This window comes from Eptatretus burgeri, chromosome 18 (assembly GCF_056783735.1).
Source record: "Eptatretus burgeri isolate ZD-2024b chromosome 18, Ebu_testis_v1, whole genome shotgun sequence".
Classification (NCBI taxonomy): domain Eukaryota; kingdom Metazoa; phylum Chordata; class Myxini; order Myxiniformes; family Myxinidae; genus Eptatretus; species Eptatretus burgeri.
The window spans coordinates 1,281,479-1,296,838 of record NC_140978.1 but is presented as its reverse complement, the minus strand read 5'-3'; the positions used below and the strand labels follow the sequence as shown (position 1 = coordinate 1,296,838).

Sequence of the window (15,360 nt, the reverse complement as noted above, 5' to 3'; positions counted from 1 at the left end):
GGTAAGTCAGATTTGACCTCTGAGGATAGTGAGAGGTCAATGACCTCAATTACATTGAAATTGACATTTTATCACGATTCTGGTGCAGTTTGTCTATTTTGGGAATCATTAAAAAGGTATGTTTCCATGTGTTGGTCCCTTTATCTTCTGGAGAGCCTTTATACATAATCACACGATGCAACCATGACTGAACAAGTGCTTTAAATGAGGTCAGTGACCTCAGAAAACAAATTTATTGAAATACACATTTAGGTTATTGTGGTGTCCAGAACAGCTTGTATGAAATCGTGTTGTAAGATCATCTGTGCAACCTTAATTTTCAATGTGCACTGAACATAGTCTTTAAGCTTAAAGTACAGTGAGGTCAGTTACCTCAGACACATGCATAGTACATACCGGTACATGTAATACACACACATTATCCATATAGACACATAAATATAAAGGTGTCTGATTGCACCTAACAGTCTCCCGAACATGTACATAATGCAGTGCACTTGAGTGCAGCCTTGGTGCACTTGCAGCGGCCGGTACATCCCTTCTCGCAGCCACAGTGGATCAGTTCGTGGCAAGATTTTGATGCCTCTGGCAGTGTCGTCCAAAGAGGCTGCCACCCAGAGGCCTCCTTTGTCCAGCCTCAGTCAGATGGGATTGGTAACTCTGGATTCAGGACCAGAGTTTGGTTCCAGCAGTTGCCTTGGAGAGATGCATGCTTGATGTGCTGCTGGAGTGCAGCCTGCGTTGGGGAATGTTTTCTAGAGCCCTAGACTTGAGTGCGAAGAGCTGTTTCCTAGCACCGTTCACTTCCATGGTGTCACTGGTGCGGTCATAAATCAGCACAACGAAGCGCTCCAGCAGTGACATTGACTCCTCACTGACATCACTTGGCATGCGTAAGAGTTCTTCAAAGGCGTCAGTCACCTGTGGGAACACTTTCCAAATCTCCCAGGCAGTCTTCTTCCCTCTGTGAGCGAAAGAAGATACAGTGTCGCACCCTGTGAGGGCATGGAAGATGGGGAGAGCAGCACATTGTCTTGGGTTCATGGCGGCAGCCAGTTGGTGAACAGCTATGTACCGGAAGCTGGATCCAGTACCAAGAGCTCTCCACAGCTCGTCAGGATTGATGTTGTTGAATGAAGCCACAGCCAGTACCACAACATCAGTATCCACAGTGCGTATGGCCACCTTCCTGATCCCCTTCTGCACAGCATCTGCCACATGTAGAAGTAGGCGAGTGTCCGCCTCCTCATGTGAACATGGGACGAGGCTGGTCAAGTCGGACTCGGCAGGAGAGCACAGGACCTCAGTTCCACATGTTGCATACATTTCCTTGCCATCTGCTATTGGAAGACGAATGGCCTCTCGTGACAGGAAACCAAAGAGCTCAGTCTTGTTTTGATCCACACGAAGGAAGTCCTTCCAGTTCTTGGGCATGACGGTAGAGGGAGCCACTCTCTTCCTGATGCCCTTGCCCCTCTTCTGTCTGGTCGTGCCTTTCAGGCTGTCAGGTAGATATACATCCCAGATGAAGTCGAGTCTGTTGACCTTTTTGAGTTTAGTGGAGATGTAAGGTGCAAAGACTGTGTTCACATACTCTTCAAAGGTCTTTGCCGTTACAGGATTGAGCATTTGAACAATAGCTGCTCCGTCAAGGATTGTGGCATCAACCCCAGGTGCGCTTGTGGTTTCGGGTTGGTCTGATTTCAGGCAGTGTAGTAGATCTGCTTTAACTCCAAGGCAGTTTTCCTCCTGTTGATAATGCTGGTGGGGCTGCCTGGTTCTCGTGGCAGAAGAACTGGTCCAGATCCCCATCACGTGATTGGCAGGCAATATACAGCCTCGAGAAGAGACTACAGTCTCTCTTCACTGCGGCGAGTTGGATCTGCTGCTTTGACTGCGTCTTGGTCTGTGGCCGACTGAAGAGTGGCAACTTGTTCTTGGGCAGTGTTTCTGTAACTGGCTTTGTGCATAGTTCTAGTCTTTCTTCAACAAACTTTGTGAACTGCTCCTCACCTAGGGACTCTATCTTCCTCACTGTCCTCAGAGGTCAAAACTAGACATCTGTAAATAGCTACCAACACTGTGTGGAATATGTAGACACTTCTATTGGAACACAAATGCATGGTTTGTACATCGTAAACATGTTTACCATTAACGAATGAAGCCAAACATCAATATTTTGATATTTTTAGGTCATTGACCTCTCACTGTCCTCAGAGGTCAAAGCTAGACACCTGTAAATAATTACCAACGATGTGTGGAATATGTAGACACTTTTATTGGAACACAAATGCATGGTTTGTACATCATAAACATGTTTACCATTAACCAATGACGCCAAACATCAATATTTTGATACTTTGAGGTCATTGACCTCTCATGGTCCTCAGAGGTCAAATCTGCCTTACCTCCTGATCTGAAAATGAAGCTTATGGCATGTACTAACACTGGTAGAAATTTCATGCTTTAGTCATAATTTGCACAATTCTTATGATGTGAGAGATTATCAGCTGTACTAATGGTGGATCAATCTGGCACATTCAGCTTCTTAGCTGCAGTATGGTTATATTAGTCATTGAATTACTGGATGTCATTGGCTATATCGGGGATATACATAAGTGTGGACACCGTTTCTCGGGTGGACGTTAAACTACTTGCCTCCCATCAGCTTGCAGTAGTTTGTGGACATTAAAGATCCCACAGTGTTTTTCACACTAAATCGGACAAGTTATCACCAGTTTCCTGGTGGCTAAATTCCAAATTCCTGTCCAAACTTTATTTCCAACCTATACTTGTAGTCCAGGAGCATTACGAGGCAAAAGTATCAGCAATATATTTTCATTTAAATAATATAACTGCAATTGAGCATGGACAAGAGCGTCATTTTCCCACATAGTCACCCTCCTTTTCAACAGTTAGTCCATCGCTTCACAAGCTTCTGTATGCCTTCAGAGAAAAGTTTTTGGCTGAGTGACGAGCCACACATGCACCTCTTCTTTCACTTGTTGGTCACTGGCAAAGTGGCGGCCTCTTAAAGCGTCTTTGAGTGGACCAAACAGGTGAAAGTCCGAAGGGGCCGGGTCAGGACTGCACTGAGGATGATCCTGTAATGTCCGGAGGGCAGCGGGACTCGCACAGTCGTGAAGATTGCTGAACACTTTATTGCCCACCGGATGCACACTACTACACAGACTACACAGGCTCCACAGACTACAACAACGCCTCAGGCGGCGCGCACTCCTATATCCCGTGCAGGCACGTGACCACTCCAAAACCACTCCTCCACCACGCTCCCCGCATCGTGCTCTGCCCCCGCAGGCCACTACACCACAGATCCAACACCTCAAAGTTCAATTTCTGGAAGGTTTCCACAGTACGGGCGGCATTGTGTGGATAGGCATCGTCATGCAACAATACAACAACTTTTGAGAGTAGCCCTCGGCGTTTCAATCGAATAGCTGGTTTCAACTGGTCCCAGAGAATTTCACAATAATGGACACTTGACCGTTGAGCCTCCATCTTGATGGTGTTCCAAAAGTGGGCCTTGTGAGTCCCAGAAAAGTGTGAACATCACTTTTCCGGCCGATGGTTGACTATTGAATGTCACCAGTGGGTTTTTTTTTTTTTTACCAGTTCTTTTGTTTAAGCTTGTCGAATTGCTACGGTGAACGAAGAAATGAAAAAAGTTATAACTCCGCGCTATAATTCCACGGCGACCCGATGGCCTGTAAAATATAGCCATACGGTGTAGGGCCACCCTGAGGCCACCTCAGAAACTCTGCGGCCGCCGCACGTTTCTATCAATTCAGAGGGCGTATGGCCGCCGTATCCTCGCCGTAGAGCAAATGTGACTTAGGCCTTCACGGACATGCCAACAAGGTTTGGGAAGTCTTGGCATTCCATAGTACCACTTGCATTTTGCACAATGCGTATTTTTGTCATTCCCCGTGTACGGTCTGTCGTCTGCTACCAGCTATGTTGTACTGCTATCCCGTGCATGTGCACGGGTATCGCTAGTTTATTATACTGTACTATATCAAATTGCACGCTAAAAGTCCTGGAGACTTGTGGGAACCTCAGAATTCAAGATGGCCACCATAGCAATGACAAATAATAAGAAAAAAAAAAAGACTCGTAACTCAGTTACGAGTATTTATCGAAAGGTGTTTTTGGTATCTAAACCCATTTTTTGCAGGTGTGAGGAATCATCAAATGGAATGCATACAATAAAAAATTTGAGCAACAAAATTGACATCAATAAATAATAGCTGCCAAAATGTGGAGAAATAATGAAAATATTATTCTGAAGCGAAGTGTCACAGCAACATGTTTGGTGTCGATAGCTATGCTTTTGGATATGACGTATCAAATAGGATGCATGGAATATGAGGATTTAAACAGGATGAAATATTAATTCAGAATGGCTGCCAGAACCTATCAAAACTAGATCGGCTCTCGGTAGAGCACATACCTACGTCAGGTTGAACAGTTTAGGTTTTGTATCCCACTGATGGGCCGGATGTGCATCTGGACCTGAACCAGAATCTAATATGCTTGTTCTTGTCACCTACCCAACTCGTCCACCAATATTCGTCATAACCCATCCACAACTTTTTTTGAGATATCGTTTTTGGCCCCATCTCTCTGGTGAAGAATCGCTTACAAAATAAGTATTTTTTTTTTTTTTTTTTTAAATCTTCACAACTGGATCCGGATCTTCACCAAAATTCAATCGATTCGTCCTTGTCACGCACCCAACCTGTCCAACAAATCTCGTCCGAATCTGTCCACAACTTTTAGAAATATCCTGCCTGCAAACAGACAGGTCAAATCATAACCTCCTCCCTAAGGAACTAGTCAATGAAAACCGTTTTGGTGTTCATGTTCATGTTTTCAGGCATGGGCAATCAAGAGTTTATAAAATGAACATTCCAACAATGGAATTGAACAGATTCAAAATAGCGCACAGGTAATGCAAAGCAGAACTTCAGATTGAAAACATTTATATAATCTGATTCTGAACTTAGAGCTACATCAATCCTAAGCACTGTTACCACCAAACTATGCAGACCGACAAGTAACAACTCAGAAGTAAGATGACACCAAATTGGCCTGTTTCATGCTCTGCAGGAGCATTCTTGCATGTTAGGCCACAACATTGGCTACACATAGGTGTACAGTGAATGCCTGCTTTCCTGCAGCCACATGTCTTCCCACACCCTCTTGCACCAACAAGACACCATTTGTAGCACCTTCTCAGGTACAACTTCCTTGTCTGTTTTGATTGGCTCTAAACCTGCATCTGTATCCTGCCAACCCCACTGAGTTGGTGGTGACTTATTACCGAGCCAATGCTGTACAGTATGGTAGACCTGATATGCAGGAAACTTGGCTGCAGCACTGGTGGGTCATAATGATTCACGTTTGAAGGTTGAGGATCGAGTTGCTTTATCACCTGGAGGTACATGATGTACCGATGTTTATCCAGAGTGCGGGATCTAACCACACAATACATTTTGAAAAATAACTTTTCACCTTCCTGAGCAGCTTATTCATGAGTGCCCTTTGATTTTGTGAAAATATCAAGACAGTCATAGTTGGTTCCAGCATTAAACAAGTCCAGGGCCTTTTTCTTCCCCTTATTATAGTGTTGACACAGTTGTACATGCTTTCACTGGGTGTGATACTATCAGGAACTTAGGGGTGTCATCAAATGTTGGTTGCAGCTCATGTATGCTCTAGATATGCATTGCATTTGTATGGCACAACAAAAGTCGTTCATTTTGAGTAATGCCTGTGCTGTGAGCATCACCAATAGGTCTGTGTCTGTAGCCACCAGAACAACAGGCCTTCCCTCTGTATCTTCAAGATCCATTAGAGTTGATATAATACAATGGTCAGCAGCTGCCTCGTCTTGCTTGACCGTAACACTACTTCATGGTTAGTTGCTCAATCAATCGTCTTCTTTTTATTTATTTATTTTTATTGGCCAGATAACCTTTCCATGTTGTCGTTTTGAAGTCTGTCCAAAAATATTTTGGGAGATGGTGATTGGTAGTTGACCTCAGATAGTTCATCCTCAGCTTCCCTGTCTGTCCCACTTTTGGTAGAAGCCTCATTGATCAAATCGTCGAGTATTTGTGTCGGCTGCTTTATTCATACTTCGTTTTCCATACTTGCTGTGGAGCACTTTTTTTTTCACGGGAGTTTCGTGAAGATGGTGTCGCCTCTCGAGATGGGTACCATTAGTACGAGGTGTCTCGTGCATGATGGTTGTTAAAGCTGAAGATGAGAGGCCTGTGAGAGATAAAGCCTGTGAAATCAAATCCAGCATTATGTGATGTCGCACTTGATATGAGGTAGCAATTATGAGATGATTAATTGATAATTCCCCCGTTGTTGAAGTCAGATTATAGAGTTGGTTGAACAGTATTTCTATACCAGTTTTGTGTGGGGCCATGTTTATTGGATTTGTTGTATATTGTTGTGGACCCGTTGGTCCATTGGACCAAATTTTATTTGTCTTCACACCCATGTAGCATTCCTGCTTGCTGTACTGCTTAAGCATTAGCTTGCCTTTCACCAAGCCCAGACGTGTTTGGGCTGGGGTGGGAGTGGGGGGGGGGTGAGGGGTTATACATTGGTTGTTGTTATTGCCAAATGATAGTAGTTTCTATTTTTACCATTATTCATTTTAATGTTGAACTGATGCATGATTTAACCAACTCGTCGATTTGTTTGGATTAAACAATGTATGTTAGCCGGTCTAAGACTGGTTAACTTTACCATGGTAATGGTCGAACAGTAAAGTATGACTGACTCGTTATTTTTTGACATTATGTACTCTAATGTACTGCTCACCAATGAAAGGAAATTCCGTTGTTTCTCCTCCTTCAGTTGGTACAACCGCAGCAAGTACAGCTTTCTGGCATCTTTCTAGGACTTCAGATTCAATTTTGCTCGGAATGATGATGGCGGGCAAGCTTTCTAATCTGGCCATAATTTAATGTAGCTACACCCTCCAGTGGTTGAAATGAAACCCACCAAGTCTCACGCATGTACAAGATAGCTCGAGGGGGGTGGTGGGGGGGGGAAATGCAGCCTCAGTTTCTGCAGCTTTGCTATACAGTTGTTGGTCAAATGTGATGAGACATGTACCAAGCCCATACTTATCACTTGATTGCACAGTAGATCGTGTTGAGGTTTTTGCGGTCCTGATTGACGAATGGCAGAACCTCAGTCCTACTTTTTTTTTCATGATCCGCACCCCTGACCGCAATCTGCATAAAACCCAATCATAGATGGGCACTGTGATACCTGAGCAGCAGAGTAAAACTGGTTAGCCAGAGGATATCTAGCGGCTTGGCTAATTTGAGAGGCGGTAATCTATATTTTGTCCCAGGATTGTCTGTTTTTGTCGTCCTGTGCCGCCTTGTGTAATCAACAATTCCATCAAAGCATGTCTTGTGTGGTGACCAGCCATTGCAGATTTTGCACGTGAGAAACCATTTTGTGCTTTGATGGTAAATCTCTGGGGAAGGTTATAACTGGTAATGTTCTTTTAAAGAAACCGGTGGAATTAATAGTTCTGACCGGGGCCTGACATTATTTCTATTTGTGCAATTTTTCTGTCTTCTTTTATTTTATTAATCTTTTTTCTTTTAATTTCTTTAAAAAAAAGCAAATGTATATACATCCTATGTGTTGAGTTTTTTTATTATTATTATTATTATTATTATTATTATTTTTTGTTCTGAAAGATTTCCTCACTTCCACAAAAAAAAACAAACAAGTGAGGTCAAACTAATGACATATAAGTTTGCAGCATGCAAGGTCTGTGAAGGTATTACAAGATGAAGCGACAAGCGGAGTTAAGCAATTGGTTAATGTCTGTTCGTCTTGTCATTTTATGATCAAGGAACAACCGATTTAAATTGAATGTTAGATTTTGAACACTAATTGGAAGATGAATATAAAGACAAGTCTGCTGTTTTTACTTTGTATATATTGGCTCTAAATTTGTCCCGATTGCACATGTGCCAACAGGAGTGAAATGATTTTTTTTTTTTACTCTGTGTGCTTTCCTGACAATCCAAAAAAATTGGAAATCATTCCAAACAGGAAACTGACTGTTTTTAAAACGTCATAATGGATGCATGCAATAGGCACGTAGAACTAATGTAATGCATTAGATATGATCTAATAGCGGCTGTAGAAAATGGTGGTCAATCCCAGAATATATATATATATATATATATATATATATATATATATATATATATATATAATATATATATATCTTCTTCTTCTTTCGGCTTGCTCCCGCTAGGGGTCGCCACAGCGGACCAACTGTCTCCATTTTGCTCTATCCTCCACATCTTCCATTGACACTCCAACCACCCGCATGTCCGCCCTCACCGCATCCATGAACCTCTTCTTTGGCCTTCCTCTTCTCCTCCTGCCTGGCGGCTCCATCTTCAACATCCTTCTCCCGATATACTCCGTTTCCCTCCTGTGCACATGTCCAAACCATCTCAATCTCGCCTCTCTCACTTTGTCTCCAAACCGTCCTACCTGCGCTGTCCCTCTAATACACTCATTTCTTATCCTGTCCATCCTCGTCACTCCCAACGAAAATCGCAGCATCTTTAACTCTGCCACCTCCAGCTCCGCTTCCTGTCTTTTTGTTAGTGCCACCGCCTCCAAACCATACAACATAGCTGGTCTCACTACCGTCTTGTATACTTTCCCCTTCACTCTTGCAGCTACCCTTCTGTCACAAATCACTCCTGCAACTCTTCTCCACCCACTCCATCCTGCCTGCACTCTCTTTTTCACTTCTCTCCCACACTCTCCGTTACTTTGGACAGTTGATCCCAAGTATTTAAACCAATCCACCTTCCCCACCTCAACTCCTTGCAACTGCACCATACCACCACCCTCCCTCTCATTTACGCACATGTACTCCGTCTTACTCCTACTGACTAACATTCCCCTTCTCTCCAGTGCGTACCTCCACCTCTCAAGGCTCGATTCAGCCTGCTCCCTACTCTCCCTACAGATCATGATGTCATCCGCGAACATCATGGTCCATGGAGACTCCAGTCTGATCTCGTCCGTCAACCTGTCCATCACCATTGCAAACAGGAAAGGGCTCAGAGTCGATCCTTGGTGCAATCCCACTTTAACCTTAAACCGGTCCGTCATTCCTACCGCACACCTCACCGCTGTCACACTGTCCTCATACATATCCTGCACGATCCTCACATACTTCTCCACCACTCCCGACTTCCTCATACAATGCCACAACTCCTCTCTTGGCACCCTATCATAAGCTTTCTCTAAATCCACAAACACACAATGTAACTCTTTCTGGCCTTCCCTATACTTCTCCATCAACATTCTCAAAGCAAACATCGCATCAGTGGTGCTCTTTCCTGGCATAAACCCATATTGCTGCTCACAGATCGTCACCTCTCCTCTCAACCGAGCTTCCACTACTCTTTCCCACAACTTCATGGTGTGGCTTAACAACTTTATCCCTCTGTAATTTCCACAGCTCTGCACATCACCCTTATTCTTGAAAATCGGAATCAGTACACTTAATCTCCACTCCTCCGGCATCCTCTCACTTTCCAAGACTTTATTAAACAATCTGGTTAACAACCCCACTGCCATCTCTCCTAAGCACTTCCATGCCTCCACTGGTATACCATCTGGGCAACTGCCTTTCCACTTTTCATCTTCTTCATAGCAGTCCTCACTTCATCCTTACTGATCCACCCCACTTCCAGATTCACTATCTCCACCTCTTCCAACCTTCTCTCTCTCTCATTTTCTTCATTCATCAGCTCCTCAAAGTACTCCATCCACCTTCTCAACACACTCTCCTCGCTCGTCAGCACATTCCCATTTGCGTCCTTTATCACCCGAACCTGCAGCACATCCTTCCCAGCTCGGTCCCTCTGTCTTGCCAATCGGTATAAATCCTTTTCCCCTTCTTTTGTATCCAGCTTCTCATACAGCTCGTCATATGCCTTTTCCTTGGCCTTTGCCACCTCTCTTTTTGCTTTTCGACGCCACTCCTTATACTCCTGCCGACTTTCTTCATCTCTCTGACTATCCCACTTCTTTTTAGCCAACCCCTTCTTCCTTATACTTTCCTGTACTTCCTCATTCCACCACCAAGTCTCCTTATCTTCCTTCCTCTGTCCAGATGTCACACCAAGTACCTTCCGAGCTATCTCCCTCACAACTTCTGCTGTCGTTGCCCAATCATCCCACCCATCTTTACCACCATCCAGCGCCTGTCTCACCTCCTCCCTAAATTTCACGCAACAGTCTTCCTCCTTCAGCTTCCACCATCTGGTCCTTGGTTCAGCCCTCACTCTCTTCCTCAACCTCACCTCGAAAGTCATCCTACAGACCACCAATCGATGCTGTCGAGCTACACTCTCCCCTGCCACAACCTTACAGTCACTAATCTCTTTCAGGTTGCATCTCCTACTTAAAATGTAATCCACCTGTGTGCACTTACCTCCACTCTTGTATGTATATACACATATATATATATATATATATACACACACACACACAACTATAAACCTCTTTCAATCTTAATTCAAATTGGAAATACAGTAGACTGGCGCAAGTCGGCAGCGTGTAACTCGTCACTTCGCCTAAGTCGGCAGCGTCAAAAAGTCCCGAATTTATCTAATGTTAAATCGACTTGCAGACTTTGCATAAAGTCTGTAAGGCATCATCTCTAAGTTGTCACTTCGTCTAAGTCGTCAGATGTCCGTTCCCGCGTAATGCAAACTCAAGTAAATTATCACGCCTAACTCGTCACGTGGAACTGTTACCTCGTGAGAAGCCCGATTTCATGGAATCGTGATGCACGGGCTATTTATAACTGCGCTGCATTCAGCTCAGTCAGCATGCCGTCCCACACGCATCTGAAGAGGTATACAGGCTGCGCAATGCAGTCTCTGGCGAAGGAGTAAAGGATCGATCAAGCTTCGTGTTGAAGTCCGATCATGGTTTTATATTGGCTTGTTTTGTACATTACCACACTCACTTTCACATAGGTATTGAGTGGTAGTCATCACCATGATGACTGTGTGTCATGTATTTTGTCGATGGTATATGAGTTTTCATTCCATATGTAAACTCATTCTACATTCATTCCAATGAATGAATTCTAACAGCCATTCATTCCACATTTGTCGATGGTCATATACCATCACCGATGGTATACGAGTTGTCTTGCAGTTGTTCATTATCTTTACTTTTGATAAAGTGATTCATGAATTCCATCTTTGCTTGATCACTTTCCAACTAACCAATGAATCCCCACCTATGCCCCGAGGATTGTGTTTCCCTTTTGGTACAATAGCCGGCTTAGAGATTGTTGCGCCCTCTCACATGTACGTGTCCAGGCCATGCGCGACTTCATCCTTCACCCCACAGTCATCATCAATGTTCGCATACGCGTAAGTCATCACATGTCACAGTCGTCATTTTTTTCTTGGTCCCGATAGTGACGACTTATGCCTAGTCTATTGCACATACTTGACTATAAACGCAAATCGTTTTCATTATACTTCCAAAAACCATGCAATATATCGATATGTGGGAGTGTGCATATCGAGTTAAGAGCCTGCCAATATGGCCAAGTACGATGCCAATGTCGGACCCACTGCTTCACTGACGGGAATACCAATCTTTTCATAATTGCTAGAAAAAAACGGTGGTTGTTAATGGGGGGGAAATTTTTTTTTGATAGTGTATAGATACCAGCTTAGCTATACAGTAAACCCTACCATATTGCGGGGGTTAGGTTCCTGAAAAATGCTGTGATGGTTAAAACTGTGATCGTGGAAACCAAGGGTCAATGGGAAGAGGGGTGCTCGGTTCTTGTACTTTAAGAAAATGTCAAAGATCGACGGCAGCTAGACATAAACGCATTACAATTTAAATAAACACATTATATAGATATACTGTATATGAAGCGTGTTAACATTGAAATAAACATGTGAGTACGATCAAATAGTGTAGATTCAACAAAAACACGAGTTTTACCTTTTTTTTTTTTACATTTATTACAAAACTGTGAGGTTGGTGAGGGTAAGAACAGTACGTACTCACTGTACTCTGCCGTAAATAGAAACCACAAGACTTAGCTTGGGATGATGCTCTCTCTCTATCGAGTGCAGGCTGCTGGTTGCATCATTGGTTGAGACTCTGCTTTGCCGCTGATGCAGTGTCCCCCTTACCAGTTCACTGGTACTCATTTTGCCGACCTCGGAAGGATGACAGGCTGAGTCAACCCCCTGGTGTATTAATTCAGCGGCCAACGGGGCTTGAACTCGGGACCCGAGGATCCCAAGCCACTACCCTAACCACTAAGCCAACACCAGGCTTGGGATGATGCTGTTAGAGGGGGGAGGGTGGAGTGGAGTAGAGCAGGGGGAGGGGAAAAGGTGAGTGAGGAATGTGATTGAGCAAATGAAAAGCAGCATTAGCTTTACAACGAAGGTGCCTGCGGTATTGCCACAACGCACAATGGAGAAATGTAACACGATCCTTATCACCTTACCTTGAACCACAATCTTCCCTGCTTGGAGAGCATGGTACGAACAAGATGGCATCATCTTCCAGAATAATATCGTCTCGCCGGTGTTAAAAACCTGCTCCTTTATAAACCTCTTCACCTTGATCTGTTTCATGAGCTGCGCACGAGAACGGGCGTTCAAATCTGGGTGTCGGAAGTTGATGGTTTGTGAATAAGGGAGTTGGAAAATGAAGGTTTAGGATGAGGTTTGAAGGATAATGATGGTTTACCAATGAGGAAGAGTATAATGGGGGAAGGTTCGACTTGCAATCATTGACCCCGTAATGGCGGACCGTACGTACAGATGCCAGATTTTCTCCAAGAGCCAACCGATCTAGCAGCTCTGTCTTTTCGCCCAACGTCATAACATTTCTGTGCCTTTTGGCACAACTTACTTTGTCCATCCCTTTACATTTGGGCTCATAAAAACGGTGTGCGCGAACCACCATAAGACTCGTCATGAGAGGAAATCATTCATGCACAGGATGCAGACGATGACTCGTCTCGGCTCAAAAACTACAATTGATCAAAATTAAATCCCGTGATAATGGAATCGGGACTCAATAGTTTGCCCGTGATTGGTAGAAACCCATGATATTGGAGGGTTTCACTGTACAATGCACACTCAGAGAGTGAGGAGGGGGAAAGTGTCAGTGGGACATTCATCACAATGTTTTTAGATGCTGCACTCTGAATAATATACAACACACTAATTTTGAATAAAATGGAATATTGAATAAAGCAAGCGTTTTCTGAATCTAATCAATATGAGAAATGGGATTGAATGAGACTCAACCTTACTCAACCAACCTCAAGACACACGTTTGCCTTAGGGCCCCCCTGCGGTCGCCTCACGGGCACCTTGCGTCTGCCTTGAAAATTCTATGGCCGCCGCAGGAAAGCCCTAAGGTCACCGTGCGACATCAAATCAAAGACCGTACGGCACCCCCACGTTTTCGGTCTCCACAATTTATAAATACGCCGTGCGGCTACCCGAAAAATACAAACATATGTGACTGCTACATTGTCTGACCGTGGAAATACTGCGGCCGCCCTATAATTGCTAGCAGCCGTAGATTTTGTAGACCCTATGGCTGCTGCGCCAAATGTGACTTCGGCCTAACCGACAGTGGCTTGTCAGTCACTTGTTGAGGCAGACATTGAATCACCTGGTGCTGCAAACTCTTTCCTCAAAGCAAGCCATGTAACTTGAACATGCTGTGCACACCAAGTAAGTGCATGTTCTCTCTACAACCTCATGCAGAAGGAATATGAAAGATACCTTTTGATGCAGCCACAAGAACAAGAACCACTTTCTTTGGATGCTTGGTGTGTTTCAAAATGTGCAAGTCCAATCTTCAAGTTCTGGTGGATTGCCCTTCAGTTTCAGCTGTTGCTGCTCACATTCGTCAGATCTTTATGTGAAGGAAACATCACTTTGTATTAGTTAAGGAAAAATTTGCAATGACCCCTCGGTTCTTTGCCTTGGACCACCACAATTATGCCTAACAGCTTTGCATAAGACTCACCCATATGTTGCATCAGAATTCAGCATTGGACACCTTGTTGTTCAAAAATCTAGTGGCATGTTTTCAAAGATTGCTACAGACCATTCTCATGAACAGAATGCATATGTCAAAGGTGATGGAGGAGCAGTAGGCTTGACTAAAAATCCAGCAGAACTTCGTCGGTGGATGATAGGTGGGCCTGAATTTTCAAGTCTGAGTCGGGAGTTTCATACTGGACTCGAATCCAAGCTCTGTTGCATATATATATATATATGTATATATATATATATATATATATATATATATATATATATATGTATATATATATATATATATATATATATATATATATATATTATGTCTGCACCATGAAGAGACAAAAAGTGTTCGAAACGGTTTTTGCAAATATACGAGTTCTTTGGTTGGAATTATCACAGAGTGGAAACCCTTTCATGGAAGACATTGATGACATTTTTGTTCTGCACACTAAGGGCATTGTTACCTCCACCACTGAAGGTGAAGGAGGTCATGTTTTCACCCCTTTCTGTCTGTTGGGTGGTCGTGAGACTACCGTTATTCTCAGGTTTTCCGTCTATGTAATGGACAGCTCTGGAGGCCAGAGAAGTCAACCGATTTTGATGAAACTTGACTGGTAGGTTCATACCAGGATCTAGTTGTATGCTTTTGAGCAGCGTTGCTATGGATGCCACTGTTGCATAGCAACAGGACTTTGAAATTTTTGAAAAATCCTAAAATAAAAAAATCTGCCCTCGCTTTTATGCGCAAGATAATTGGGATTCGCTAGCTATCCGTTATTGTTGGGTTGTGTGTGTGTGTGTGTGTGTGTGTGTGTGTGTGTGTGTGTGTGTGTGTGTGTGTGTGTGTGTGTGTGTGTGTGTGTGTGTGTGTGTGCCTGCAACGCGAGGCTCCACAGCACAAACCAGCAAACCGATTTCGATGAAACTTGGTGAACAGGTGCCATATGTGCTGGGTGGGAGTGTGCGCATTTGAGTTTCGTTGCTAAGCAATCACCCATTGCTATGCAGCGGCCAAAAAACCGCATTTTAAGAACCCAAACGGTAACTGACGTAGCGCTGCTTCTATGATAGGTAGAATGACCGGACCAACATCTGCCTATTCCTTGCATCCCCATCTAGTTATCGCGACAGCATAACATTTCTCTATCTCTCATAGTTTCCGAATGGCAGCCCTCCGAATGTGGAAAGGTGGTGAACCAGG

At 43.8% G+C, this 15,360-nt stretch overlaps 2 protein-coding genes across 5 annotated transcripts in view; one reads left to right on the top strand and one right to left on the bottom strand.

The window, feature by feature from the left end:
* Positions 1 to 15,360, top strand: part of HELLS (helicase, lymphoid specific) — a 150,422-nt gene that overhangs the window by 39,431 nt on the left and 95,631 nt on the right. The window lies entirely within an intron of this gene.
* On the bottom strand, positions 622 to 2,523 carry LOC147008459 (uncharacterized). Its single transcript, XM_085864253.1, has one exon. It carries the CDS (start codon positions 1,810 to 1,812, stop codon positions 667 to 669), a length of 1,146 nt encoding a protein of 381 aa, XP_085720379.1. The 5' UTR covers positions 1,813 to 2,523; the 3' UTR covers positions 622 to 666.